The 26,985-nt window shown below is 43.2% G+C and overlaps 2 protein-coding genes across 3 annotated transcripts in view; both read left to right on the top strand.

Moving 5' to 3' along the window:
• TMEM245 (transmembrane protein 245) overlaps window positions 1-26,985 on the top strand; it is a 133,567-nt gene that overhangs the window by 50,758 nt on the left and 55,824 nt on the right. For both annotated transcript variants that reach the window (XM_042842210.2, XM_005296564.5), the window contains 5 exons: window positions 3,742-3,846; window positions 4,777-4,859; window positions 14,164-14,254; window positions 15,113-15,211; window positions 22,272-22,403. In XM_042842210.2, coding sequence (XP_042698144.1) covers window positions 3,742-3,846; window positions 4,777-4,859; window positions 14,164-14,254; window positions 15,113-15,211; window positions 22,272-22,403 — 510 coding nt within the window. The remainder of the gene's footprint in view (window positions 1-3,741; window positions 3,847-4,776; window positions 4,860-14,163; window positions 14,255-15,112; window positions 15,212-22,271; window positions 22,404-26,985) is intronic.
• On the top strand, window positions 7,533-10,091 carry LOC135981445 (uncharacterized). Its single transcript, XM_065584003.1, has 2 exons — window positions 7,533-8,536; window positions 9,531-10,091. The coding sequence occupies exons 1-2, from the start codon at window positions 7,960-7,962 to the stop codon at window positions 10,004-10,006; spliced, it is 1,053 nt and encodes a 350-aa protein (XP_065440075.1). The 5' UTR covers window positions 7,533-7,959; the 3' UTR covers window positions 10,007-10,091.

The raw sequence follows: 26,985 nt of genomic DNA, 5'->3' as shown, positions 1-26,985 counted from the left end.
GTACGCACTTTGGAGATCTCTAGACCCAGGATATGTGGTCCCCAAAGGAGATGATGCTCCACATAAAGGTTAGAGAACTCAAAGTGGTCCAGTTGGTGTGCGGCGTCTTCCTACCTCACCTGTTGGGCAAAGTGGTGAGAGTTCTGACGGACAATACAGCTTTAATGTTCTACATCAACAGGCAAGGGGGAGCGCGCTTGTCGGCTCTCTGCCAAGAGGCACTCCGTATCTGGAGCTTCTGCATTGACCACGAGATCCACCTGGAAGCTTGTTGCCTCCCTGACATCAAGAACACGCTAGCGGATCACCTCAGTAGGGCTTTCTCCTCTCACCACGAGTGGTTACTCCACCAGGACATAGCCTACATGGTCTTCCAGAGGTGGGGAACTCCCTAAGTGGAACTGTTCGCCACCAAGCAAAACAGAAAATATCATTGGTTTTGCTCTCGGCAAGGACTCCCTCTCTGATGCCTTCCTCCTGTCGTGGTCAGGGGGCCTGATGTACACGTTTTCCCCCGATCCCACTCATCGCCAAGATCCTGGCAAAGATCGAGAGAGAGAGCATGGGTTATCACAATCGCTTCAGCATGGCCTTGCCAGCACTGGTTCGGTACGCTAATGAACCTGTCAGTGGCACTTCCCTTGCCCCTGCCCAACCAACCGGACCTGCTGTCACAGGACCACGGTTGGCTCTTACACCCCAACCTTGCATCCTACCATTCTCAGCGTGGATGCTGTGTGGCTGAACACGGAGGAGCAAACCTGTTTGGAGGAGGTCCAACAGTTCCGTCTGGGAAGTAGGAAGCCCTCAATTAGACTGACTTACCTGGCCAAGTGGACAAGGTTTTCCTGCTGGACATCCGAGTGTGACATGTCTCCTCGTGTTCTTCCATACAGGCTGTCCCAGACTATCTGCTTCATTTGAGGAACCAGGGCCTGTCACACTCTTCCATTAGAGTGCATCTCGCGGCCATCTCCACTTTTTACCTGCCGGTCCAAGGACAGATGGTGTTTTGCCATGACATGATAGTCAGATGATTGAGAGAGCTCGAGAGACTCTTCCCGCAGGTACAGACTCCGGTCCTGCAATGGGATGTTAACTTGGTCCTCTCTAGGCTTATGGGCCCCTTTTGAGCCGCTGTGTTCCTGCTCCCTTTTCCACCCGTCATGGAAGGTCGTGTTCCTGGTGGCAGTGACGTCAGTGAGACGAGTCTCTGAAATTAAAGCCTTCGCCTCAGAACTGCTGTACACGGTCTTCTACCAAGACAAGCTTCAGCTACAGCCCTACCCGGCTGTCCACCTTCCATATGAGCCAGTACATCTTCCTCACAGTGTTCTGTCCCAAACTGCACAAGACCAGTGAAGAGAGGCATCTTCATATGCTGGACATCCAAAGTGCTTTGGCTTTTTACTCAGCACATACCAAGCCTTTCCATAAATCAACTCAGCTCTTCATTGCTACAGTGGATAGGATGAAGGGCCTGCCAGTGTCCTCACAAAGGATTTCCAATTGGATTACCTCCATGCATAAAGACCTGTTATGACCTGGCGGGGGTTCCGCAGCCGCCAGCTGTTAAAACCCACTCGACTAGGGCTCAGGTGTCTTCGGCCTTCCTGGTGCACAGCCCTATCCAGCACATCTGTAGAGCCGCAACAAGGTCCATATGTTCACTGCTCATTATGCCATCACTCAGCAGGCTAGGGACGACGCTGGGTTCAGCAGAGCTGTGTTGCAATCTACAGATCTTGAACTCCTACCCACCTCCAGGGGTACTGCTTTGGAGTCGCCTAATATGGAATGGACATGAGCAAGCACTCGAAGATAAGATAGTTACCTTTTCCATAACTGGTGTTTTTCGAGATGTGTTGCTCATGTCTGTTTCATGACCCGCCCTCCTTCCCCGCTGTCGGAGTTTCCGGCAAGAAGGAACTTAGGATGGGGGGAGCCGCCGGTGCCCCTTATACCATGGTATGTGTGCGCCGCTCCAGGGGCAACAGAGCCAGTCCCCTATGGATACTGCCGAGGGAAAAACTTATGGCATTGGTGCACACCCCTAACATGGAATGGTCATGAGCAACACATCTCAAAGAACACCTGTTACAGAGAAGGTAACTGTCTTTTTTTCCTGTCGCTGTGTCATCAAAATCCCTAAATGTATGAGAACATTGAAAGGGCAAAATTGAAACAGGATTTTCTGTAGTTTCCTAGATAGTAAATAGTTGGAAGTTCAAGCCTGTTGGAAGTTCAGATAACTGTCCTGCAGGCAGTTGACTTCACCACTATTACCGATGAGAGAACTTGAGTGATGGCTGAAGTGTTTCAGGGTATGGTGGCGAACACTGAAAATTTCCATGTTCTCTCTGAGATTTTTGCTGGGTATTGCAGGTTCTTTGAGATTCTATTTGGCAGAACATAGTATAATGCAGGAACTTGCAGAACTCAACAATTACCTCTCTAAAGTGAGTGTCACACTGTATTCTGAATGGTTGCTTTGAAGTGCTGACTATCTGCCTTGTGACAGTGTGTTAAACAAGATGTTAATTGTAGCGGAGTCTGAGGGTAAAATCATTCATATATATTAGGTGTTCAGATGCCCCGGTGATGTTCCAGATATAATTAGAGATTTAAAAACTATAACAATAAGTAATGGATCAATAAACCAACTTCATATGCAGGGATAGGGATCAGTAATAGAGAAAGTGCTCCTATTACTTTAACTTTTGACATTACATGACACCGAGGAAAAGAATAGTAACTAAAATTATCAGCACATCCACTAAATGTATAGCCATTTCTCATTAGGAAATATTGAACTTTCTGCATATTGCCTTTGAACTCAGTTCTGTTTTAAAGAAAAATTTTAGAGCACAGCTAGATTTCCCCTGCTAGTTTTTTTTTTTTTTTAACTCGAGTGCTTTTTCTGACTTTTGAGCTACAAAAGCTGGAAAAAATAGATTTGCCCCCAATGAGGTTGTGAGATCTTTATTTAATCAGGCCCCTTTAATATTAGATTAAGTGCAGTTTACTCTTTTCTAGAGTGCTCTCCACACAGCCATGTAGTTAAGATTTTTCCCTCCTGAATGACACCAACAAAACTTCATGCATCTGAAGTGATGTGATTACTGGTTAGTTGTGGTGTGTGTGTGTGTGTGTGTGTGTGTTCAGGCCATCTGCACTGAATTCAATTAAGGCTTGAGGTCTGCTTAGCAGCATTAAAAATCAGGCCACTTATGTAGATATCTCATTAGAGATTTAAGTGATTAACTTCAGCCATCCGAGTTTGCAAATTATGGTTGTATAATCCACACTGGTAACTTCCCAAGTTTTGTGCAGATGATAGTGACCATAAATTTCTCTGTTGCTTGAAGACAAGAAATTAATCCAGAATGTAAGCTCAGAAGTAAAATGAGTGCTAGCTTTTTGGGGTCTGATAACAAAATAATGTTAAATTACTGATTGCTTTGCTGAGAGCTTGCGATGTGATTCACATTATTGTTTAAATTTAATTTGCAAAATCACTTGTATTGTAACATTTTCCTTAGTTGTCATGCTAAACATTGCTTATTAATTTTTCATATCTAAGCTTAGGCGTAAATAGTACTTGCTTAGGGTCTGATCTTGCAGTCTTTGTGTAAAGAAAACTCCTGTTGAAATCCAGAATTGTCAGACAGGCCAGTATCACTTGAATAAAAAACAGATTTTTTTTATATGTCATGATTTGTTTTTCTTTTTTCTGCACAGATGATCGTGTGGTTGGAGAAAATGCTTGATAAAATAATTAGCATTTTCATAATATTTTTGCTAGTGATAGGAACCCTTCTGCTAGCCCTTCTCCTTACGGCAAAGGTACAGTGCACCAAGAATTATAATCAAAGTTATTTTAATCCCTTCTTTAAATGAAAATGTTACTGATGTTTGTGCTGCACTATAAAGCAGAAATGCTTTTAAAAAATATTTAGTATTCAAATGTTCTTCAATCGATCTTGTTAATACTATGTATAGATGAAGAAAAAATATTTGTATATGCAAAGTATTACCCTAGTAAATTGTGAAGTAGAATTGTGAGACATATGATAATTTTACAGTACTAGTACTAGAATTATTTTGCAACCTATTATAGCTGCTCAGTTTCAGTGAGTAAGGGAGAACACCTCAGATTCCTTAGCATCAGTGTTATGTCGGTGTAAATTGTTGCAGTAGAATATTAATATTGTGAAACTATTTACCAATTGTTTTATCGGAAGAATGATATTCAAATGCATTGAAGATCGTTTTCGGCATAAATCTGTGGAAGTAAGAGAGAAACATACATTTCTATATAAGAATGTCTGCATCTCACACTTGTAAATATTTGTGAGGTGTGTAGGCACACATGCCCATATGTAACTGTCAGTTTTGATCTCATGACACCACATTCTAAAGATCAGATTTTCTCAAACTGATTTTCACTATGCAGCTACTTTTTCTTCCCAATAGAGGTCACTCATTTAATGTGAACTTTTTTTTAACTCTGGGGGATTTCGGAGCCACTGCTCATGTGCAGAATTCATGTGCCCTGCAGAATTTTTTTTAAGGGAACCTCACTTTGAAAAAGTGCTGAATATCTTTCTGCCTTGAAATATTTTAAGGGCCTGATTTTTCACAAGTTGAGCACCAGAAATCACCAATAACGCTTGAAAATTTAGATTTAAATATCTTGTTCTGTTAATTTAGGGTGGGTGCTAGTTTGTATTACATAACACTTCATATTCTTTCTTTTGTCTGTATTTAACTCAGGTACATCAAGAGAGCGTTCACTTGATTCAAGTCACAAGCAGCTTGATCAATGAGACTGTAGCCAATCACCCAGAGTGGGCAAAGTAAGAATGCTGAAATTAAGAGATTAGAGTAGATAAACAAGTTTCAAGGTGCTCTTATCTACAGTTTTTATATTTTTAAAAAAGACTCCCGTGTGTTAAGAAATGAGGGTGACTATTTCAGGCACATGCATGAATGCTGCTGCTTCCCTTCCCACAAATCTGTGCTAAGCTGCCTTCCAGGCCATCCCTTGGAGTAGTGATCTCTCCTGGAGCTGAAAGGGTAGATGGGAGCTGACCCTAGTGGTTTAATTGTGGACCAGTGATGGCAGAGAGCTGTGTAACTTCCTTCCTGGTAGCTGTTTTGAAGGAGCTTGTCTCCCCAGACTAGTGTAGGAGGGCAAAGGGGCAGTAGCCACATAGTCTGGACCAGAAAGCTGGAAAGCTCCTTTACAGGATTGAGGGAATGACGGTAGAGCTAGCCCCTTTAAGGATAGGGTGTTGGCTGGGAAACTCTCTTGAGGGAATAGTAAAATTGCTCTTTTGCAATGGATTAGGAACATAATTGGTCTGGAAAACTCCTTTTTGGGGGGAATTATAAGTGAGAATAAGTGGAAAAGGGAGGAGCATGTATCTACATGTAAATGAAAAGTATGCAAGCATGAGAGAGGTAGTGGGAAGATTGGAGGGAATAGTATGCGTGATAAGGAGAACAAATAGGAAGGGAAATAGTGGAAGGGAAATGAAGGGAAAATCAGTGGAGAGAGAGATGAAAAGGGGTAGTTAAGGGGAGAGGGAGGGAATCAATCAATGTGTGAAGGGAGTGCTCCCAGTGGATTGTGTGAATAGCAGAGGTAGAAAAGATCAATCTGAGGAGTGATTTTCAGGTGATATAGTGATATAGTATTTTTCACCCTTGCTTTTATGCTGATTTAAACAAGTGAATGTTGGTTAGATTTTTTTTAATCACCAATTTGTATAGACCAGTGATATTCAAAGAAGTGGCTCTTTAAATGTGTCTCCTGTGGCTCTTTGCAGCACATGATACTAAAACACTGTAATTTCAATTATTAACCAATCAGGATGCTTTTACTATGTTAACCAGTTATAGTTGATAAAATAATAATTAATCGTTTTGCTGTGAGAATGTGTATAAAATTAAATATTTCCCTGTCAAACTGTTTAAATATGAATATATAGTACTATAGTAAATGAAACTAATGTATTCACACTACCCAAAAGAGCCACAGTAATGTTGATCACTAATTTGGTTCCTGAACCACTGATGTCTAAGTCTCACTGGTGTAGACCCTGCTGTCGTGCACTAAAGGTTCCCTAGTGCGCTTTAATGTAGTATTATTTAACATAGTATGTTAAAGTGCACCAGCAGGGTCTACATAGACCAGTTAATTTGCAACACATAGCTGTATTTAGAAATCACACCCCCGTATAGCACATTACCCCATTTAGACAAACAAGCTCCTTGTTGGCAGCTATTGTGTGATTCAGTCCTTGCATTCTGCAAAGAAGGTAGAAATTAGGGCTCTCAAGCGATTAAAAAAATTAATCGCGATTAATCATGTGATTAAAAAATAATAGAATACCATTTATTTAAATATTTTTGGATGTTTTCTACATTTTCAAATATATTGATTTCAATTACAACACAGAATACAAAGTGTACAGTGCTCACTTTATATTTATTTTTGATAAATGTTTGCACTGTAAAAACACAAAATAAATAGTATTTTTCAATTCACCTAATACAAGTACTGTAGTGCAATCTCTTTATCACGAACATTGAACTTACAAATGTAGAATTATGTACAAAAAACCTGCATTCAAAAATAAAACAATATAAAATTTTAGAGCCTGCAAGTCCACTCAGTCCTACTTCTTGTTCAGCCAATCGCTCAGACAGACAAGATTGTTTACATTTGCAGGAGATAATGCTATCCGCTTTTTGTTTACAATGTCACCTGAAAATGAGAACAGGTGTTCTCACGGCACTGTTTGTAGCCAGTGTTGCAAGATATTTACGTGCCAGATGCGCTAAAGATTCATATGTCCTTTCATGCTTCAACCACCATTCCAGAGAACGTGCGTCTATGCTGATGACAGGTTCTGCTCGATAACAATCCAAAGCAGTGCAGACCGACACATGTTCATTTTCATCGTCTGAGTTAGATGCCACCAGCAGAAGGTTGATTTTCTTTTTTTGTGGTTCAGCTTCTGTAGTTACCACATTGGAGTGTTGCTCTTTTAAGACTTCTGAAAGCCTACTCCACTCCTGGTCCCTCAGATTTTGGAAAGTACTTCACATTCTTAAACCCTGGGTCAAGTGCTGTAGCTATCTGTAGAAATCTCACATTGGTACCTTCTTTGTGTTTTGTCAGATCTGCAGGGAAAGTGTTCTTAAAAGGAACATGTGCTGGATCATCATCCGAGACTGCTATAACATGAAATATATGGCTGAATGCAAGTAAAACAGAGCAGGGGACATACTATTCTCTCCCAAGGAGTTCAGTAAAAATTTAATTAACGCATTATTTTTTTTTAACGAACATCATCAATATGGAAGCATTTAGTCTGGAATGGTGGCCAAAGCATGAAGGGGCATATGAATGTTTAGCATATCTGGCAAGTAAATACCTTGCAATGTCGGCTACAAAAGTGCCATGTGAACTCCTGTTCTCACTTTCTGGTGACATTGTAAATAAGAGGGCAGCATTATGTCCCGTAAATGTAAACAAACTTGTTTCTCTTAGGCCTGGTCTACACTAGGCGTTTATGTCGAAGTTAGCGCCGTTACATCGAATTAACCCTGCACCCGTCCACACTGCGATGCTATTTAGTTCGACATAGAGGTCTCTTTAATTCGACTTCTGTACTCCTCCCCGACGAGGGGAGTAGCGCCAAATTCGACATGGCCATGTTGAATTAGGCTAGGTGTGGATGGAAATCGACGCTAATAGCTCCGGGAGCTATCCCACAGTGCACCACTCTGTTGACGCTCTGGACAGCAGTGCGAGCTCGGATGCTCTGACCAGCCACACAGGAAAAGCCCCGGGAAAATTTGAATTGGAATTCCTTTTCCTGTCTGGCCAGTTTGAATCTCATTTCCTGTCTGGACATCGTGGCGAGCACAGCAGCACTGGCAACGATGCAGAGCTCTCCAGCAGTGATGGCCGTGCAGTCTGTGAATAGAAAGAGGGCCCCAGCATGGACTGATCGGGAAGTCTTGGATCTCATCGCTGTGTGGGGCGATGAGTCCGTGCTTTCCGAGCTGCGATCCAAAAGACGGAATGCAAAGATCTACGAGAAGATCTCTAAAGACATGTCAGAGAGAGGATACAGCCGGGATGCAACGCAGTGCCGCGTGAAAATCAAGGAGCTGAGACAAGGCTACCAGAAGACCAAAGAGGCAAACGGACGCTCCGGATCCCATCCCCAGACATCCCGTTTCTACGAGGCACTGCATTCCATCCTCGGTGCGGCCGCCACCACTACCCCACCAGTGACCGTGGACTCTGAGGATGGGATAGTGTCCACGGCCGGTTCCTCCGACATGTTAGGGGACGGGGAAGATGAGGAAGGAGATGAGGAGGGCGAGGCAGTCGGCAGCGCTCACAACGCTGATTTCCCCGACAGCCAGGATCTCTTCATCACCCTTACAGAGATCCCCTACGAAGCGTCCCCAGCCATTACCCCGGACACAGAATCTGGTGAAGGATCAGCCAGTAAGTGTTGTAAACATCTAAACATTTATTTTTAACAAAACAGGAATATTAACAATTAAAAGAATGGGTTGTTCATGATTAGTGTGCCCTATGCGCTTAACGGTTTAGTCATGGGCAGTGCAAGTTTTGAAAAAAAATCTAGCAATGTCCGGTTTTCAGTGATTGTCCTGCACAAGCCGCTCTACTGTTTATTCCCTGCTACTGCAGCTACAGTAAAATGCGGTCTATATGTCCGGGGATAGAGCAGTAATCCTCCTGGGATATCTCGATGAAGCTCTCCTGGAGGTAACTTGAAAGCCGTTGCATGAGGTTCCTGGGGAGAGCGGCCTTATTGGGTCCTCCGAAGTACGAGACGTTGCCGCGCCATGAGACTATCACGTACTCGGGAATCATTGCTCTGCATAGCAGGGCGGCATACGGCCCTGGTCTTTGGAGGCTTTCCCGGAGCATTCTCTGTCTGTCGCTCTCAGAGATCCTCATCAGGGTGATGTCGCCCATGGTGACCTGCTTTGAATTAGGTAGGGGAATGTTAGTGTTGGGACTGCTTTCCCGTTCCTTGACAGAACTGTAACCGCTGGTTTGTAGCCACGCAGTGGAGGCGGGAGAGGGGCAGCCGAAAGGGATCGTTCCCGGGGACAGCCGCGAGGGGGTGGGACAGGGGCAGAGTTCCCGCTTGCCGGATTGCTGGCTGCAGGAACTGACATAGCTTTAAATGTGAAATGAGGGCAGTGGTAATCTAAAAGTTTTAAACTGCCACAAGTGTATGGCTTACCATGTCTGCCTGCAACAGAAATTCCGTTGTGCTGCCCCGCTTCTCAAATGTGCTGTGCAAGACCCCAGGCACTGAATGCGAAGGCCGAAAATTCGACCTTGTGCTGAGTGCGCATGTGATAGGTGCTGTGCATGGTCTTGTTCACAGAGAAAGACTATGTTCTTTGTTCACAACTACATTTTTCTTTCTGAGGAATTCACTCCCTTTTTCCCATTTCCACAGCCCCATCTGCGACTGTCTCACAACCTAGCCTGGAATCACACTCCCAGAGGCTAGCGCGGATTAGGCGTAGGAAGAGGAGGACACGGGAGGACATGTTCTCTGAGCTTATGGCCTGTTCCCAAGCCCAGGCAGCACAGCAGACCCAGTGGCGGGAGAACTTGACCCGAATGCACCAAGCCAACATGGATCGGGAGGAAAGGTGGCGGCCGGAAGACCAGCAGGCGACTCAAACGCTGCTTGGACTACTGAGGGAGCAAACGGACACGCTCCGGCGCCTTGTGGATGTTCTGCAGGAACGGAGGCAGGAGGACAGAGCCCCGCTGCAGTCCATCTCTTACCGCCCTCCCCTGCCACCAAGTCCCATACCCACCTCACCCAAAGTGCAAAGAAGGAGAGGCGGCAGAGTCCCTGCTAAGTCTCACTCCACCCCTGCAGAGAGCTCTAGTAGCAGAAGGCTCTCATTTCCCAAAATTTGAAAAGTTCTTTCCTTCCCGCCTGACACAAGCCCCCATCCAAGTTTCACCTCCCAATGCCAGGTGTAGTTGATAATAAAAAATACGTTTCTGTAAACTACTGTTTCAATCATGTTCTTTTGGAGGAGGATGGGAAAGGGGGTTGGTAATTGGACAGGACAGTCACCTTTGGCAGGGTACATAGTCGGGGGCAGGCACAGCAGCAGGGCACATACACAGTGCAGTGACTAGTTACCCTGGTTAGTCTGGGAGGTTGTTTTCATGTTATGTGGTGGGGGGTGGGTTGCTCTGTGACTTTGTGGCAGGGGAGGGCAGTTACAGATCTTAAGCGGCGGTCCTTAGGCAGGATCACAGAGCCACACAGCAGGGGATCTGTAACCGTCCTCCCCCTGCCACAAAGTCACATAGACCCCCCCATACACACAGTCCCGATCAGGAGGGGTGACAGGCTCCGTTGAAACAACCATCCCACCGCAGCGGAGCCTGTCAATCCTTGAGTTTAGAAGCTGCATTCGCGTCACTACACTACACCCGCTCCACACCACAGTCTGCATCCCAGTTTTAAAAAATTCCCGCGAAAACAGTATTAAAGAAAACGGTGTGCTTTAACAAAGTTGAACTATTTTTATTTCGAAACGTGTGTTGGAAGGGGGGTGAAGGGGGTATGTAACTGGATAGGATAGTCAACATTACCTGGGTAAAGAAACGGGGGCAGGTTTAGCTTCTCAGTACACAAACTTTAAAGTCACAGGTTACCCTGCTCACTCAGGAACTTTGCTTTCAAAGCCTCCCGGATGCACAGCGCTTCCCGCTGGTCTCTTCTAATCGCCCGGCTGTCTGGCTGTGAGTAATCAGCAGCCAGGCTATTTTCCTCAACCTCCCACCCCGCCATAAAGGTCTCCCCCTTGCTCTCACAGAGATTGTGGAGCACACAGCAAGCTGCTATAACAATGGGGATATTGGTTTCGCTGAGATCACAGCGAGTCAGTAAGCTTCTCCATCTCCCCTTGAGACGGCCAAAAGCACACTCCACCACCATTCTGCACTTGCTCAGCCGGTAGTTGAAGAGTTCTTTTTCAGTGTCCAGGGCGCCAGTATAGGGCTTCATGAGCCAGGGCATTAGCGGGTAGGCTGGGTCCCCGAGGATGACTATAGGCATCTCCACATCCCCAACAGTTATTTTGTGGTCCGGGAAGTAAATACCTTGTTGCAGCCGTCTAAACAGACCAGAGTTCCTGAAAACACGAGCGTCATGAACCTTGCCCGGCCATCCCACGTAGATGTTGGTAAAACGTCCCCTGTGGTCCACCAGTGCTTGCAGCACCATGGAAAAGTATCCCTTTCGGTTAATGTACTGGGTGGCCTGGTGGTCCGGTGCCAGGATAGGGATGTGAGTTCCATCTATGGCCCCACCGCAGTTTGGGAATCCCATCGCTGCGAAGCCATCTATGATCGCCTCCACGTTTCCCAGGGTCACTACCTTTGGCAGCAGTACATCAACGATTGCCTTGGCTACTTGCATCACAACAACCCCCACGGTAGATTTTCCCACCCCAAACTGGTTCGCGACTGACCGGTAGCTGTCTGGCGTTGCAAGCTTCCAGAGGGCTATGGCCACTCGCTTCTGTACACTCAGTGCAGCTCGCAACCGGGTGTCACTGCGCTTCAGGGCAGGGGACAGCAACTCACAAAGTTCAAGGAAAGTTCCCTTCCGCATGCGAAAGTTTCGCAGCCACTGGGATTCATCCCAGACCTGCAGCACTATGCCGTCCCACCAGTCAGTGCTTGTTTCCCGTGCCCAGAATCGCCGTTCCACGGCATCAACATGACCCATTGCCACCGCGATGTCCTCGGCGCCGGGTCCCCTGCTTTCTGACAGGTCCGTGCTACTCTCAGACTTCAGGACATTACCGCGGTGCCGTAGCCTCCTCGCCTGACTTTTCTGCATCTGCCTCAGGGAAACCTGTATGATAAGCTGCGAGGCGTTGAGAGCGGCCACAACTGCAGCGATGGTCGCAGCGTGCTCCATGCTCGCAGTGCTGTGGCGTCCGCGCTGTCAATGACTGGAAAAGTGCGCGAAATGATTTCCCGCCGGCGCTTTCAGGGAGGGAGGGCAGGAGTGATGGACGGATGACGACAGTTACCCAAAAGCACCCTCGACACATTTTGTTACCCAGAAGGCATTGCCGGCTACACCCAGAATTCCAATGGGCAGAGGGGACTGCGGGAACTGTGGGATAGCTGCCCACAGTGCACCGCTTCGAATGTCGACGCTTTCACCGTTAGTGTGGACGCACAAAGTCGAATTACTGTCCTTAGTGTGGACACACACGTTCGACTTTGCAATATCGATTACAAAAATTCGATGCAAGTAAAATCGAATTACTCTCGTAGTGTAGACAAGGCCTTAGCAATTGGCTGAACAAGAAGTAAGGACTGAGTGGACTTGTAGGCTCTAAAGTTTTATATTGTTTTGTTTTTAAGTGCAGTTATGTAACAAAAAAAAATCTAATATTTGTAAGTTGCACTTTCACGACAAAGATTGCACTGCAGTACTTGTATGAGGTGAATTGTAAAATACTTTTCTTTTATTTATCATTTTTACAGTGCAAATATTTGTAATAAATAATACTTTGTATGCTGTATTGAAATTTATATATATGAAAATAAATTTCATTTGGCATTCTATTATTTAACAGTGCGATTAAAACTGCGTATTAATTTTTAAGTTAATCGTGTGAGTTAACTGCAATTAATCAACAGCCCTAGTAGAAATGTGACAAAAATAAGACTAATAAAAACTGGCAGTTGTTGTGACCAACTAGATTACTCAAGGAATAAAAATGTTTGAAAAATAGTAGAATCGCTAGATATCACAGTTTCAATCAGAGTACTTGTTTATCAGGATTTTTTGAGTAGAAGATTGCATTTTACGTGATTTCCAAGTTTAATACAAATCGATTGAAGCCTTGTCAAATTATCCAGCAGGCTCTTACCAAAAGACTTACCCTACTTGCTTTCAGAGCTTGAAATGTACATAAGTTTCAAATTGGGCAAGAGAGAGACGGTTAAAATTTCTTGGACGCTTCAGATGTATAGGATTTTTGAGGGGTCAAGCTCTGACAGAAACATCACAGTTAATAGCTCATTGAGATGAATGAAGGCAATTCACACCTCTTTTTGGCCCAAACACTTCTCCGCCCAGCATCTATGGAGAACTGTGTGGTTCTGTTCTGCACTAATGGGGCAAGATTTGCGGAGCTGATGTAGGAGATACATATCCCTGTTGCACTGAGGCTTGAATACTGGCCACAGGGGGTATGTCTACACTGGAATAAAAGCCCTGCTGCATGTCCATGGCTGGCCCTGGTCAGCTGACTAGGGCTCGCAGGGCTAAAAATTGTGTGTAGATACTTTGGACGCTGACTGGAGCCTGGGCTCCAGCCCGAGCCTCAATGTCTGCACAGCAATTTGACAGCAGATGGAGGCTAGCTGCGGGTGTTTAATTGCTGTATAGATGCCCATAGAGTGGCTCCATTCCTTCAGAGTGACCTGAGGGTGGGAAAGGGAAGATTCTTCCCCAGTACTGGAAAAAGTCCCCAGCACACATCTTGACTGGGAATAGGATTTCAGCACTGGATGATTTACATCGCTCTGTATTTCTAGGCTGTCTGTAAATTCAGGAAGACCACAGTCTTATCAGTTTACAGTCCATTCATATTCAAAAGGTTATCTTTGCAACTATACGAATTTGAAAGATAAGGTTTCCAAATTATATTTCTAACAAAGCAGCAGCTCTAAGAACCCCACAAGTGGCTAACCAATTATAGCATACATACAGATGGACAAGATCTCTAAAGTTAAATTTAGTAAGTTTCAAGAACTTTTCCTAATCCGCCTTAGAGTGAAATGTAAATGTAGTAATCTGTATCCTACTTGCTGAGTTACGCTTTGTATGTTAAAAAGTCTTCATCCTGTCATTGAAAGAGGAAGTATTCTAATTTTAACAGAAGTGTTAGTTGGTACATATTTAAACTATAGGTGCTGTTAGTTGGTTGGAAACCTTTTTTGTTACTTTTAGAGTTTCGGGCACTGTAATGAAATAGTTCAGAAGTATTGGAGATAATTTTATTTATACTTTCCTTCCTTAAAAATATCAGCTGGCTCCCTGAAGCTCAGGTCATTCAAAAAGCTCTCAATTCGGCTGCTAATAATGTGTATCAGTATGGCCGAGAATGGATTACACACAAGGTAAGAACACCTTCTTAATATTTTTTTATTAGTTTTAGTGTTTTGCTTTTTTTTCTTTTCCAAAATAAGGGAATGATCTGTACATTTTTTCCTTCTTGTAATGTCAAATGGTATCTCTTGGGTTGCTTTAGTTACCTTTAAATGTTGTTTTGCTGAAGATTTATTCATTCTAATCTGCTGTTTAGCAGAGTAAAGCCTATATTTGGGAATGATTTTAATAGTCTTGTTCCCCGTGGCTGCTGGAAAGTGCTTTTAAGAGCTTGAAAATAGAAGTATCTGTCCATCTCCCTTGTGACTATCCATGTGAATACTCTGTAGAAAATGTAATTTGTTTCAGAAACTGCCCTCAGTTAAGCATTTTTCAGATGGTAGAATGCATTGTCCTGAAAATGACCATTTTTAGCCAACCTATGATCTTCTGAAGTTCCATCCTCTAAAGTACAGAGTACATTGTAGATTGGGAGTTCAGTGTTCCTTGGGAGGATGGCAGGATCTTACATTGTCCTCACATAAGCATTTTGACATCTAGCACACCTCTCAAATTTCTTTGGGTATATTTACTGTATGCAAGGATCTGACAGATCTTTGTGCTTAGTGTTTCATTGGGGAGGAGTCTCATCTCTGTTTCCATTTAATGTGGCAAAATTGCTTGTTTCAGGTAAGATGTTATGTGCTGTCAGCCACAGTTTCTGAAATGCATATTGTATACCTGTAGACACTGTTGACTTTTTTGATATTTTTTGGACCTGAGCCAAGCCTTCAGTGAAAATCTAATGTAGATGTTCTGCCTTTGAGCTCAGCCATAGCTGCTAGTTTCAAGTTGCTTTACATAATAAACACAATTTCTGTATATTATAGCTCCATAAGATATTAGGAGAGAAAGTGAACAACACTGCTGTGATTGAAAAGCAAGTGCTAGAGCTCTGGGACAGACTTTATCACTCTTGGTTTGTGAAGGTGAGTAACTGATAGCTATTACACGTATCACTTTTTATTTTTTACTGATTCTAGATAAATTTTAAAAACATACTTTCTAAAAAAGAGAGGTTTTTAAAAGCTTGTAATGTTTAGTGAAATAAATTAATGAAGTGTTAGTTAAGACTTCAAATGCACAAGTCAGGTCACTCTAGAATTAGGTTTCCAGTTCATCCAGAATTCTGCCTCTTTGCATATATGTAGTTACGTGCATCTTTATATGTGCTATTTAATGTATGCTTAGTATATGTGTGTGTTTTAGTATGTCAGACCTTTGCACTGAATATTTATTCCTTGGAAGTAAAATGAAAGCTATTTGTATGTATGTTTCTGCAACTTCAGAATTAAATATTCATTTGAATTTGTGAAAATGCACTTTTAGTTTAGTGTATTTTCACTGTGTTTCTTAAACAATTCAGATTCAAAGTATGTGTTAGCATTCATATTATGGGATGCTCTAGAGAGAACAAAATTAAGAGCAATTTTTTACTCAGTGTAATTTTTAAATGTGTGTAATTTAAACATACAAAAAATCATAACATTGTCTAATGGTTTTTCTTTGCTTCCCTTATTTTGTTTTAAGTAAAAACTGTATTGATTGTACATGAAATTAAGTTCACTCTGTGTTCTATGAGACACCAGTGTCAAGAACCTTTTATTTATAACAAAACACCCTTAAAATGTTTGTAACTTACCAAGAAGCTCTCTGTATTTCTGGTAACAATATTATCTTAGTGTAACTGTCAAAATGAAAAAGAAAATCAAGGCTACTTTTCTTGACAAGGTGATGTAGTGAGAGGTAATATGGCTGTGTAAATAAGGTACCAGCAAGTAAGATGCTCTAAACATGAGAGAGGGGAGACTTCAGTAAAATGAGAAGGCTTGTAAAAAATGTCCTAAAATCAAAAGTAAAGGAAGTGAAGTCCTTTAGAGGTGGAAACTGGTATGGATGCTTGTGACTGTGGTTGCTGGAAGGGCTATACTGAGAATGCTCAATTGGGGAAATTTGCAAAGAATAGGGCAGACAATCCCTCAAAACTGGTGGTTTATTCTATAATTGGATACTCCTGGGGGAATTCTGCATCACTGCATGTGTGCAGAATTCATGTACCCTGTGGATTTCCTTGCTTCCCTGCCAAAAAATGACTTTCTGACAGGGAAGCAAAGGGAAGCTGTAAGAGCAGTCACACACCATTCCCTAGCAGCTCAGATACATCGTTTCAGGCACCCAGAGCAGCCGGCGGAGAGGTAAATCACCATAGGGCTGGGGACACCTCAGTCAGCATCTCCTACCCTGAGCTGGGATCAGCTGCTAGTCCCAGCTGGGCTGGAGGCAGGAGAGGATGGGATTTCCTCTTGCCCTGCTAGGAGTGGCTGTGGCTATGTCAGACCCACCCCCAGAAACCTCCTCCAGCTGCAGGAAGCTCAGCATCCTCCCCTGCTTCCTGCCCCCATCGCTCCTCAGCTGTGTGGGGAGGGGTCACTGTAGAGGGAGCTGCTCCCCCAACCACTGTGCATCTGGACCTCCCTGCCAAGCCTCACCCGGTACATCCAGAACTCCCTAAGCTCTTCATACCCTAACCCCACTGAACCTCAACCCCCGCATCTGGAGCCCCTGGCACCCAGATCTCATGCCTCCGGACCCCCACCCTCAGACCACCCCCCACTGAACTCCCTGCACTCAAACCCCACTCTGATGCCCCACCTCCTGCACCACCCTGAGCCTCCACATCCAGACCCGCATGCCACTTGACCCCCCCCCCCACCTAGCTGCACCCAGACCCCCACTGCCCCAGTACCCAGACTCCCTCGCTGAGCCCCAACCACCTTCACCTGGAGCCCTTGCAGAGTCCCATTGCCCCTGCAATTGGGACCCCCCTCCCCCACAACCAGCCTCTGTGCATCCAGATCCCCCCCACTGAGCTGTCAGCACCCAGACTATCCCACACAGAATCCTCTCACCCCACACTTGGATTCCCCCTCCCCCCCCCACTGAGACCCTCCACACTTGGATCTTGCCTGGTTGAGCCTACCTGGCACAGAGGGGCAGGGCCCCAGGGTGTTTCTGGGGCAGGCCCAGGCCTTGTGCTGTGTCAGTCAGGTGCAGCCTGACGGCTGAGTCTGTGTCCCTGGAGTGTGGGGGGGTATAGGGTGATTTCCCACCTGCCTGTGCTCCCCACTGCCATGCTGCAGCCTCTGCATTTATTTATTGACAAAACTTGCAGGATTTTTAATTTTTTGGCGTAGAATGCCCTCAGGAGTAAATTAGATTTCACCAAGCTAGTAACCAAACCGCTTCCTTAATACCTTATTGGTTACCAAGAAGCCAAAATACAGTTCCCTTTAAGCAATCCAGCCTTTGGCTCCCATCCAGAGAGCCAAGCCTAAGAACCTTATTCATGATGTATAAAGTTCTACCAATCCCAAGAGATCGGACACATTACCCACCACGTAAGTGAATATTTCAGATCTCACCCAAATACGCACTTACAGCCAATTCTTATTAACTAAATCTAAGATTTATTAATAAAAAAATAAAAGAAAGAGAGAGAATTATACATACAGATGTGAATAAAGTTCTTAGGTCTGTTTCATGGCAGAGATGGTGAGGCTACTGATTAGTAAAATACTTCTGGAATTAATTTAAAAGGTTATAGTCCGGGGTGGGCCAACATTTTGGCCTGAGGGCACATCTGGGTATGGCGGACTGTGAATGCTCACGATATTGGGGGGTTGAAGTGCAGGAGGGGGTGAGGGCTCCGGCTGGGGGTGAGGGCTCTGGGGTGGGGCCAGAAATGAGTTCAGGGTGTGGGAGGGTGCTCTGGACCGGAACTCAGGGGTTCGGAGGGTGGTAGGGGGATTGGGACAGGGGATTGGGGTGTGCAAGGGGGATGGGCTCTGGGCTGGGGGTATGGGTTCCAGGGTGTGGCCAGAAATGAGTTCAGGTTGTGGGAGGGGGCTCCAGGCTGGGGCAGGGAGTTGGGGTGAGGGTTCTGGTGTGGGGCTGGGGATGAGGGCTTTGGGGTGCAGGAGGGTGCTCTGGGCTGGGACCGAGGGTTTCAGAGGGTGGGAGGGGGATCAGGGCTGGGGCAGGGGGTTAGGGCACTGGAGGAGGTCAGGGATGCAGGCTCCGGGCAGCGTTTACCTCAAGCAGCTCCTAGAAGCAGGGGCATGTCCCCACTCCGGCTCCTATGTGGAAGTGCGGCACCAACCAGACGGCTCTGCACGCTGCCCTGTCCACAGGTGCCATCCCTGCAGCTCCCATTGGCCATGGTTCCTGGCCAATGGGAGCTGCAGGGGCAACGTATGGTGCCCCCTGGCTGCCTCTATGGGTAGGATCCGTAGGGGTGGACTTGCCACTGCTTCCGGGAGCTGCGCGGACCCAATGCCTGTGTGGAGCAGGGCAAGCCTCTGTTCCTGCTCCCCAGCGGGAGCTCGAGGGCCAGATTAAAAGGTCTGATGGGCTAGATGTGACTCGTGGGCCATAGTTTGCCCACCCCCGTTATAGTCCAATAGGCAGTCTGTGCAGAGTTTGTTCAAACTCTACTATGAGAAATTGCAAGGTTAATCCAGAGTAGACCTGGAGACCTCAGTCTTTCAGGCTTAGACTTTCCCTGTCAAAGTTTAAGCAGATCTGAGATAGCAAGGATCAGGCCTGGAACTTTATTTAAATTATAGCTTAAGTTCAGTGGATAAGCCTATTGATAGCAAATGATCACCGCAGGCATTTCTTGGATGAAGAATAGGTAACACACCCAACTGAGTTACATTAATGATGTCTCAGCCACTCCTGAGCCAACAATAGAGAGGCTTCAGCCAATTTCCCCCCAGCTCCAGCCCTACACTCCAGAACTGTATCGTCTTACACTGCTCAAGGCTCCCTTGGGCAGTGCAAGTTCATTAAGTAGTTTGCTACTCCCTCAATGTGGAGTGGAGACACACTAGCCTTTGTAAACTGAGATGAGATTTCTCAAGCACTTCAACCAAAACACACTGTTTTAGGTAAAATATAAAACAGATTAACTAGAGAAATTTTAAGTGATAAGTGATCGGCATAAAGGTCACAGATAGTTACCTTATGAAAATAAAAAGTAAACATGCATTCTAAATCCTAACCTGTAAGTCTAAGCAAGAGTTGACTCAAACAGTGTTTCTCACTCTGACAGATGGTACTAGCAGGTTACAGTTCCTCAATACACAGGCTGGCACTTTATTCCAGCCTGAGACCAAACTTCTCCAGTTCAAAATCTTTGTCTTTCACACATGCTTCCAGGTGTTGAGATGAGGGGGAAGAGAAGCTAAGTATTGATGCCAATGTCTCTCTTTTTTTATACCTTCTTCCAGCTGCTAGAAAGATCCTTGCTGTGACATTGGGGGGTGGGGGTAGGGGGTCAGGCAGTCCCCATTGGTCAAGCAGTGTCTATTGTGTACATTGTCTCCTCCGCCTCTGTGATAGTGGGTTGTGTGTTTGTGCTATTAACTACTGGCTATTGATGGCTACTGCTTTGTTGTAACTGAAAGGCTGGTTGTGGGTGTTCCCAACTTCACAACATATTTCACTAACATATATGCACCTCATAATTTTACATACAATCCAACAGGATATTGGTCAACAAATCAAGACTTACAAAATGATACCTCACAAGACGTACTTTATACAAAACATATCAATTATGTGACAGTGGTGAATATGGGGGTTCCAGGGTGCTACTTTGAGGCTAACTAGTATCTATTCTTAATTCTCTAACAATACAGGCCTACATGTCCAGATTCTAGTACTTAACATGGCTTTGATAATTATCTACAAGGAATGGCCCTGTTTACCATTTCAATACTCTTCTAATATGTCCTTACGGGTTGCTTTCAGGTCAACCAGCTTGCTGATTGCTTAACCCTCACTGGCTCCGCATCATAATGCTACTTTAAAAAAAAAAAAATCAGTAAGTGAGTTTCAGAAGATATGCATACTGCTCACGGAGAAAGGGAACCAACCAGGAAGGCAAGAAATAAACCAATTTGGATAAATAGCAAGATTCAAGAGACGATTTGAGCCAAACAGTAATCCAGTGAAGCCAATAAACAGGAGCATAAATTACAGCAAGTAATATATGAGAGGGCAGTAAGGGCCAAAGTGGATTTTGAAGAACCAAGAGCTAAAGGAGTAAAAATTAAACAAGATATTCTTTAATCAGATCAGAAATAGAAAGCCTGTGGGAGAATCAGTGGGTTGACTGGATCACCAGAGGTTAAAGGAAGCAGTTAGTTTTTAAGCAATGTCCTTCTACTCCTAAGTGATTTCTTTGCATCACTCTTCAATCCAGGGGATGTTAGAGATATCTATTCTGTATCTGCTCATCTGGTAAAAAAGATAAAGCACTATTAGTAACTGAAGTGCCATAAGAAGAGATACAGGAACAAATTATTGATTCAAAGAGCAGTAAGTCACCAGTCCCACATGGTGTACATCCAAGTATTCTGAAAGAGCTTAAGTATAAAATGATATACAAAAATATGCAATCTTTCATTAAAAACAGATAGTGCTTCAGAGGATTGGAGGGAAACAAATGTACATATATTTTTAAAGAGACTCTAGGGATGATCCAGATTCTTAAAGAGCAGTAAGGCTTGCATTTATGCCTGGCAGATTGGTTGGAATGAATTACAAACAGAGTACTAATACCTGGGATCACAATATTACTTGGGGGCTACACATTTCATAATGTATGTTGACTGAGCTTATTGCTTGCAGTAAGGTTCCTTGCATTCTTCTGTTTGCCATCCTCCTCTGCTTCAGGGACTCCTTGCCAGTGCCCCAATCTCCCCGTCAGGTTTCTGTGGCCCTCTGTTCTTCCCTTTTCTCTTACCAGGATCCCTCATTCTCCCCAGTGCCAAGGGCTCTGTATGCACCCTATTCCTATCCCAAATATCCCCCTACTTGTTGTTCTTTGTTCATCTCCATTCTCCCTCTTCTTGACCACGTTGTATCTGAATTCATGTTATATCGGGTCGTGTTATATCAGGGTAGAGGTGTACTCGCATTAGAAAAAGTTCAGAGAAGAGCAACTAAAATGATGAGGGGGTTGGAACAGGTCCCATATGAGGAGAGATTAAAGAGGCTAGGACTTTTGAGTTTGGAAAAGAGGAGACTAAGGGGGGATATGATAGAGGTGTATAAAATCGTGAGTGGTGTGGAGAAAGTGAATAAGGAAAAGTTATTTACTTGTTCCCACCAAATGAAATTAATGGGCAGCAGGTTTAAAACGAATAAAAGGAAGTTCTTCTTCACACAGCACACAGTCAACGCGTGGAACTCCTTGCCTGAGGAGGTTGTGAAGGCTAGGACTATAACCGGGTTTAAAAGAGAACTAGATAAATTCATGGCGGTTAAGTCCATTAATGGCTATTCACCAGAATGGGTAAGGAATGGTGTCCCTAGCCTCTGTTTGTCAGAGAGTGGAGATAGATGGCAGGAGAGAGATCACTTGATCATTACCTGTTAGGTTCACTCCCTCTGGGACACCTGGCATTTGTCACTGTCGGTAGATAGGATACTGGGCTGGATGGACCTTTGGTCTGACCCAGTATGGCCATTCTTATGTTCTTTTGAAGATTTTCTTCTCAACCACGTGGGCTGGAGACTTGATACAGTTTTTAGATGAAAGCTTAGATTCTGGAGTACAAGAATTGCACTCCAGGGGAAAGGATGGTCTCGCTAATCTGCTGAGAATCAGTCCAATTAAACCCATTTTCCACATAGGAGGAACTCTGTTCCTCCTAAACTTATGTAACAGATTATTTTAATTATTAAAAAGCATTCTGGGTTAGATTTTCAAGGTACATGTTTAACAGCTAATAAGGGAAAACAAATAGATAAAAACTTAAATATTTGTGAAAGTGCAGTAGAAACTGTCTTGTGCAAATGAAAATAGATCTAAGCCACATAGTGGACATGCACTCTCTAAATCAAGTCCCAGTAGCTTACTTTTCTATGTAAATTGCTAAGATTTAATTTCTATCTTAAATCTGTTGCTTTATTTTTCAGAATGTAACGCATTCTGGAAGACACAAAGGACACAAGCTGCATATAAATCGTCAGAACAGCTGGCTGGGTGACATTCTGGACTGGCAGGATATTGCTTCATTTGTTCATGAGAACATTGAGACATTTCTTTCAGTATGTATCTTTTTTATCAATTAAACTATTCATTAATACTCTCTTGTAAACTGATCTGAACATCTAATGTGATTTTCACCCTTCAAGATAACACAGTACTCAAGAATGCATGAAAAGTTATAGAGGCAAAAGGAACTATTCAAGTATTATCTGAGGATCTGTTGTCACACCAGTTGTGAATCTTCCACATCAGCAAAGTAGCAAACATAATGGATTATGATCAGTAAATACTCTCCTACTCTCAGTATCCATATTAATACAATCTCTTCGACCTTCAACCTGTCCCCTCCCAATAGATATAATTGTTGCAAGATAACTGTGTGGTCTGCAGGTTAGTTTTAAATGTTTTAGTTTCTGTAAACCTTAATCTTTTCACTCTTTCTTGGAGATAATTAATATGAATCTCTATTTGACGAGAAGTGATTTTTTTTCTGGTCAAAGGTTCATTTGTTTCACCCCCTTTCTAATAAATGCGTACTTCTCCATTTCTGTGACAGTTCCTTTCTTATCTTTTTTTGATCACTACAATTTTGTTTGAAGTAAATTTTACCACTTGCCTATCACCGAGGAGAAAGCAAGGACATTGAAATAAAATGGCCTGTATCTTTGTTTCAAGCTCCTAATAAGAAAATAAATCCTGTGTATAGTTACAAAACTAAATATTTTTAGCTTAGTTGAAAAATTCTAATGTGGCAAAAACAGAGTTAAAAGGTTTTTGATAAGACTAACAATTTAATGTTTGACCCAAAACAACTATTTTTTTGTTTAAAAATTCAGTCTATTTAGGTCATAGTTGAAGGAAATATCGATCAAGAGGTTGAGAGGCAGGTTCCTTGGTCTCGTTTTTCCAAATTATTATTCATTGTTTTGAAAGCAGCTTATTCTTTGTGAAAGTTCTGTGAAGAATGAAATCAATATTTTACACTGTGTGGTTCCCTGAATTAATGCACTGGTCCTCTCACCTCCTTGAAGAAAAAAAAATATATAGCATTGAAACCAGTCCATACTGAAGCAACTGACTTACACTCAAATGGTGCATTAGGTCAGGAATGGTTAACATACAGAATCGCTACTACAGTGCAGGCACTTCTTAAGTTCTTGACTTGATCACTATAAAACAAACAAAAAAATCTGTACATTATTGTTTATATATCTCCAAAAATAACTTGTCTGATAACCTTCAGCATTTCTTGTGGAGGTAATTTAAACTAACACTTCCCCGGAGGCACCTCTTGCCATGGACCAGTAGGTATGTATTTGTTCCTTATACCTTGTGCTTCTAAAGATGTTACAGTTTTGACTCCTGAATATGGAGCAGGATGAAGTAACTCAAGGGAAAGTTACTTCAGTGAACCTTTTTTTCACTTTACAGAAATGATTTGTTTAACCCTTTCCTTAAATTGACTTATGCATGCATGAGGCACATTTCTTTGACCTTGCCCTTCATAAATAAAAATGCGTGGCACACTTTTTTTTTTATCCATGTGCAATTTCCCACCTAGCAACACAAGTGGAGAAGGAAATACACTTGAAGGTATCAGAGGGGTAGCCGTGTTAGTCTGGATCTGTAAAAAGCAACACAGAGTCCTGTGGCACCATAAAGACTAACAGATGTATTGGAGCATAAGCTTTTGTGGGTGAATATGCGTCTGACGAAGTGGGTATTCACCCACGAAAGCTTATGCTCCAATACATCTGTTAGTCTTTAAGGTGCCACAGGACTCTCTGTTGCTTTACACTTGAAGGTGCTACTCATGTCACTTAATGCATTGCTGGAAAGTGCTTGGATACCATGGTGATGGGGGTGCTATAGTAACCTGAATAAAATAGAATGACAATGAATTTAATGAGGAAAAGGATAAATATTTTCAAGGGCTGAAACCTAAAAATAAGTTTTTTAGAAAACAGCCACACAGTTTCCAGCTACATCAATTTATTTTCTTTTCAGTTTTGGTTTTGCAGTAGGAAAAAGAGTCCCACAATTGACTTGATTTCCTGTTTGTAGCCATGGACTCACAATTTATCCTCAGTTATAGGAAACACCTGTCCCTTCTCTCCACACTCATGTCCTTTATGATGTACATTAGACTGTTGAGCATAGTGTGATGCTATAAATTCTAACTGTGTCCTTTCTGGACAGCATTCCCTTGCTGGCTCCTGTGTACACGACCCCTTGCATAAATATTATTAAAATAGATGAAAATGTGATTGTGTGCCACTAGAGCATTGATACTTGGACATAATAAACATTTTTGTTTCTTAATGCCAATACTGCTGAGGTAAGGATGTTGACTTAACCTAGTATGCAGTAGTACTTTTGAAATATTAAAGTTATGAGGGAGGGAGGCAGGCAGGTATGGGGGGGAGGGATAGCTCAGTGGTTTGAGTATTGACCTGCTAAAGCCAGGGTTATGAGTTCAATCCTTGAGGGGGACACTTAGGGATCTGGGACAAAATCAGTACTTGGCCCTGCTAGTGAAGTCAGGGGGCTGGACTTGATGACCTTTCAAGGTCCCTTCCAGTTCTAGGAGATAGGATATCTCCATTTAAAAAAAAAAAAAAAAAGGTAGTGGAAGCCTTTTATTTAGCTGATGATTAATTATTCAGTAGCAGAAGAGTTTTGCTAGGGAAGCTAGGAACTCACTAGCAGATGAATTGGCAAGGAGCAGCAGCCGTAGCTTAAACTTTTTCTTCTTTGAGATGGTCTCTGCATTTTCAAACTTTTAGGCTGCAGCCCAGCTTTGAAAATTTACGGTAAGCCAGCACTAACCTGGCACTCTTAAATGTGCAGTAGGGCACTAATGCTAAAAGTAACAGTAAATTCCTAAACAACAAACCTATAATTCTTCAAACCATTTTAAGAAAAGGAGAGAGAGAGAGAGAAGAAAAAAAAACCACTAGATTTCTATGGGTATGTCTACGCTGCAGTTCGAAGCCCACAGCTGGCCAGTTGACGCGGGCTCACAGAGCTGCGGTTGTGGGGCTGTTTAATTACAGTGTAGATGGACTCTCACAGCATATTAGAGCCTGAGCCCCAGTGTCTGCACCACAATTAATCAGCCCTGAGCCCAAGCCCCATAAGCCCAAGTCAACTGGAATGGGCCAGCCACAGGTTTTTAATTGCAATGTAGACATACCCTAAAAGATCCCAAAGCTCTGCAGATAAGACTGGGCACATCCTAAAGGTATGAATGTGCAGATGCTATGTTGTCAAACTCTATTTAGTAGTAAGTAAACTTACTTTCTCACCCATTGGAGTCTTAATGAATATGAAGTATCCTCTTTGGTAAGAGAAGGGACAATAGCCCTAAAAGCAGAAAAGACAGTTATAGGGTATGTAAATTATTTAGGAGCATTAGTTGTAGCTCATTCTGTTGTTACTTGCTGAGAAAACTACCATAATAGGCCCCAAAATGTACAATTCAGAGGAAGAAGTATACTATGATTGGAAGTTCAGTATGCTTCTTTATTTATAATGCACGTTGGTATAACATCAACTTGTTAGCTAAATGGCAGTATAATACTAAATGTAGCTCAAAAGGACTAGTATACTTCTTGAAATTTCATATGCTTGGCTTAAAAATTTGACCTTTTATAGGCATTTATTACATTTTAATATAAAATGCTGTTAAATATTGAACAAAGAAGGTTCTTTTTTTTTTAAAGAGAGAACTTGCTACTTTAATCTATATTACCAAAATGTTTAAGATAAAAGATAAAATTTACAAAATGGCCAAAGTCTCATTTTTCAAAAGCAGCTTAAGTGCTTTAGAGCCTGAGTTTCCATTGTGTTTCAACCTTGAGCTGTACCCTGTATTCAGGAGTAGAAGTGGGAGCACAGACCCATTTTCCAGTGATCCGTTTGTTGTAAGGTAAGTAAAAATCGCTGTCTGTAGTCCTACTCCTTCCCACCATTGATATGGACAGGGAGAAGGGAGAGGTTCTGATTCCTGCCTCAGGTTCTGTACCTGATTTCTTTAAGACAGTTTGTCGAACAAATAGTCCTTGCTTATGAAATATATAGCCAGATGGTTAAGAGTCAACCTCTGAAAAAGGAAAATCCTCGCTTCTTTATCTGAATTATTCAGAAAGAAGAGACACTCCTGGTCTGTTTCTCTTTTTTATTTTTTTTTAATTCATGCTGGGATCCTTGAGAGTAAAATGGCCTTCCTAAACCTATGAATAAACACTTGCAGCTTTCCAGGTGATGTGAGAGACCTGGCTCATATCTCCTTAGGGTCGATCCTTGGCTGCTTTCACAAAGTCATCCATCATTACACTAGCAGTTAGTATCTTCTTCAAAGATATTCTGGTCAGGAAGACAGAGGGCACTCTCTATTAAAACTTTCAGTAAGCTTCACCTATTTTGGTTTCTTTAGCTGTTTTTTGCAATTCATGGACCTGAGCGGTATATATGTTCCAACTTGAGTTGGGCTCTACAATCCAATTCTATTGTCCAAAGGATACCTCAAGTTGTTAAATATCCTGATGTCTGTTGTAGCCCTGAAAACTGTTGCTAAGGAATTGTCCAGTTTTACAGTTCATATGAACTGTTCTTTAGTAATAATCCAAAGGGCCCTCT

The sequence above is a fragment of the Chrysemys picta genome, chromosome 2, assembly GCF_011386835.1.
Source record: "Chrysemys picta bellii isolate R12L10 chromosome 2, ASM1138683v2, whole genome shotgun sequence".
NCBI classification, from domain to species: Eukaryota; Metazoa; Chordata; order Testudines; family Emydidae; genus Chrysemys; species Chrysemys picta.
Note: the sequence above shows the minus strand (reverse complement) of the source record. Positions and strands in the feature narration are given on the sequence as shown.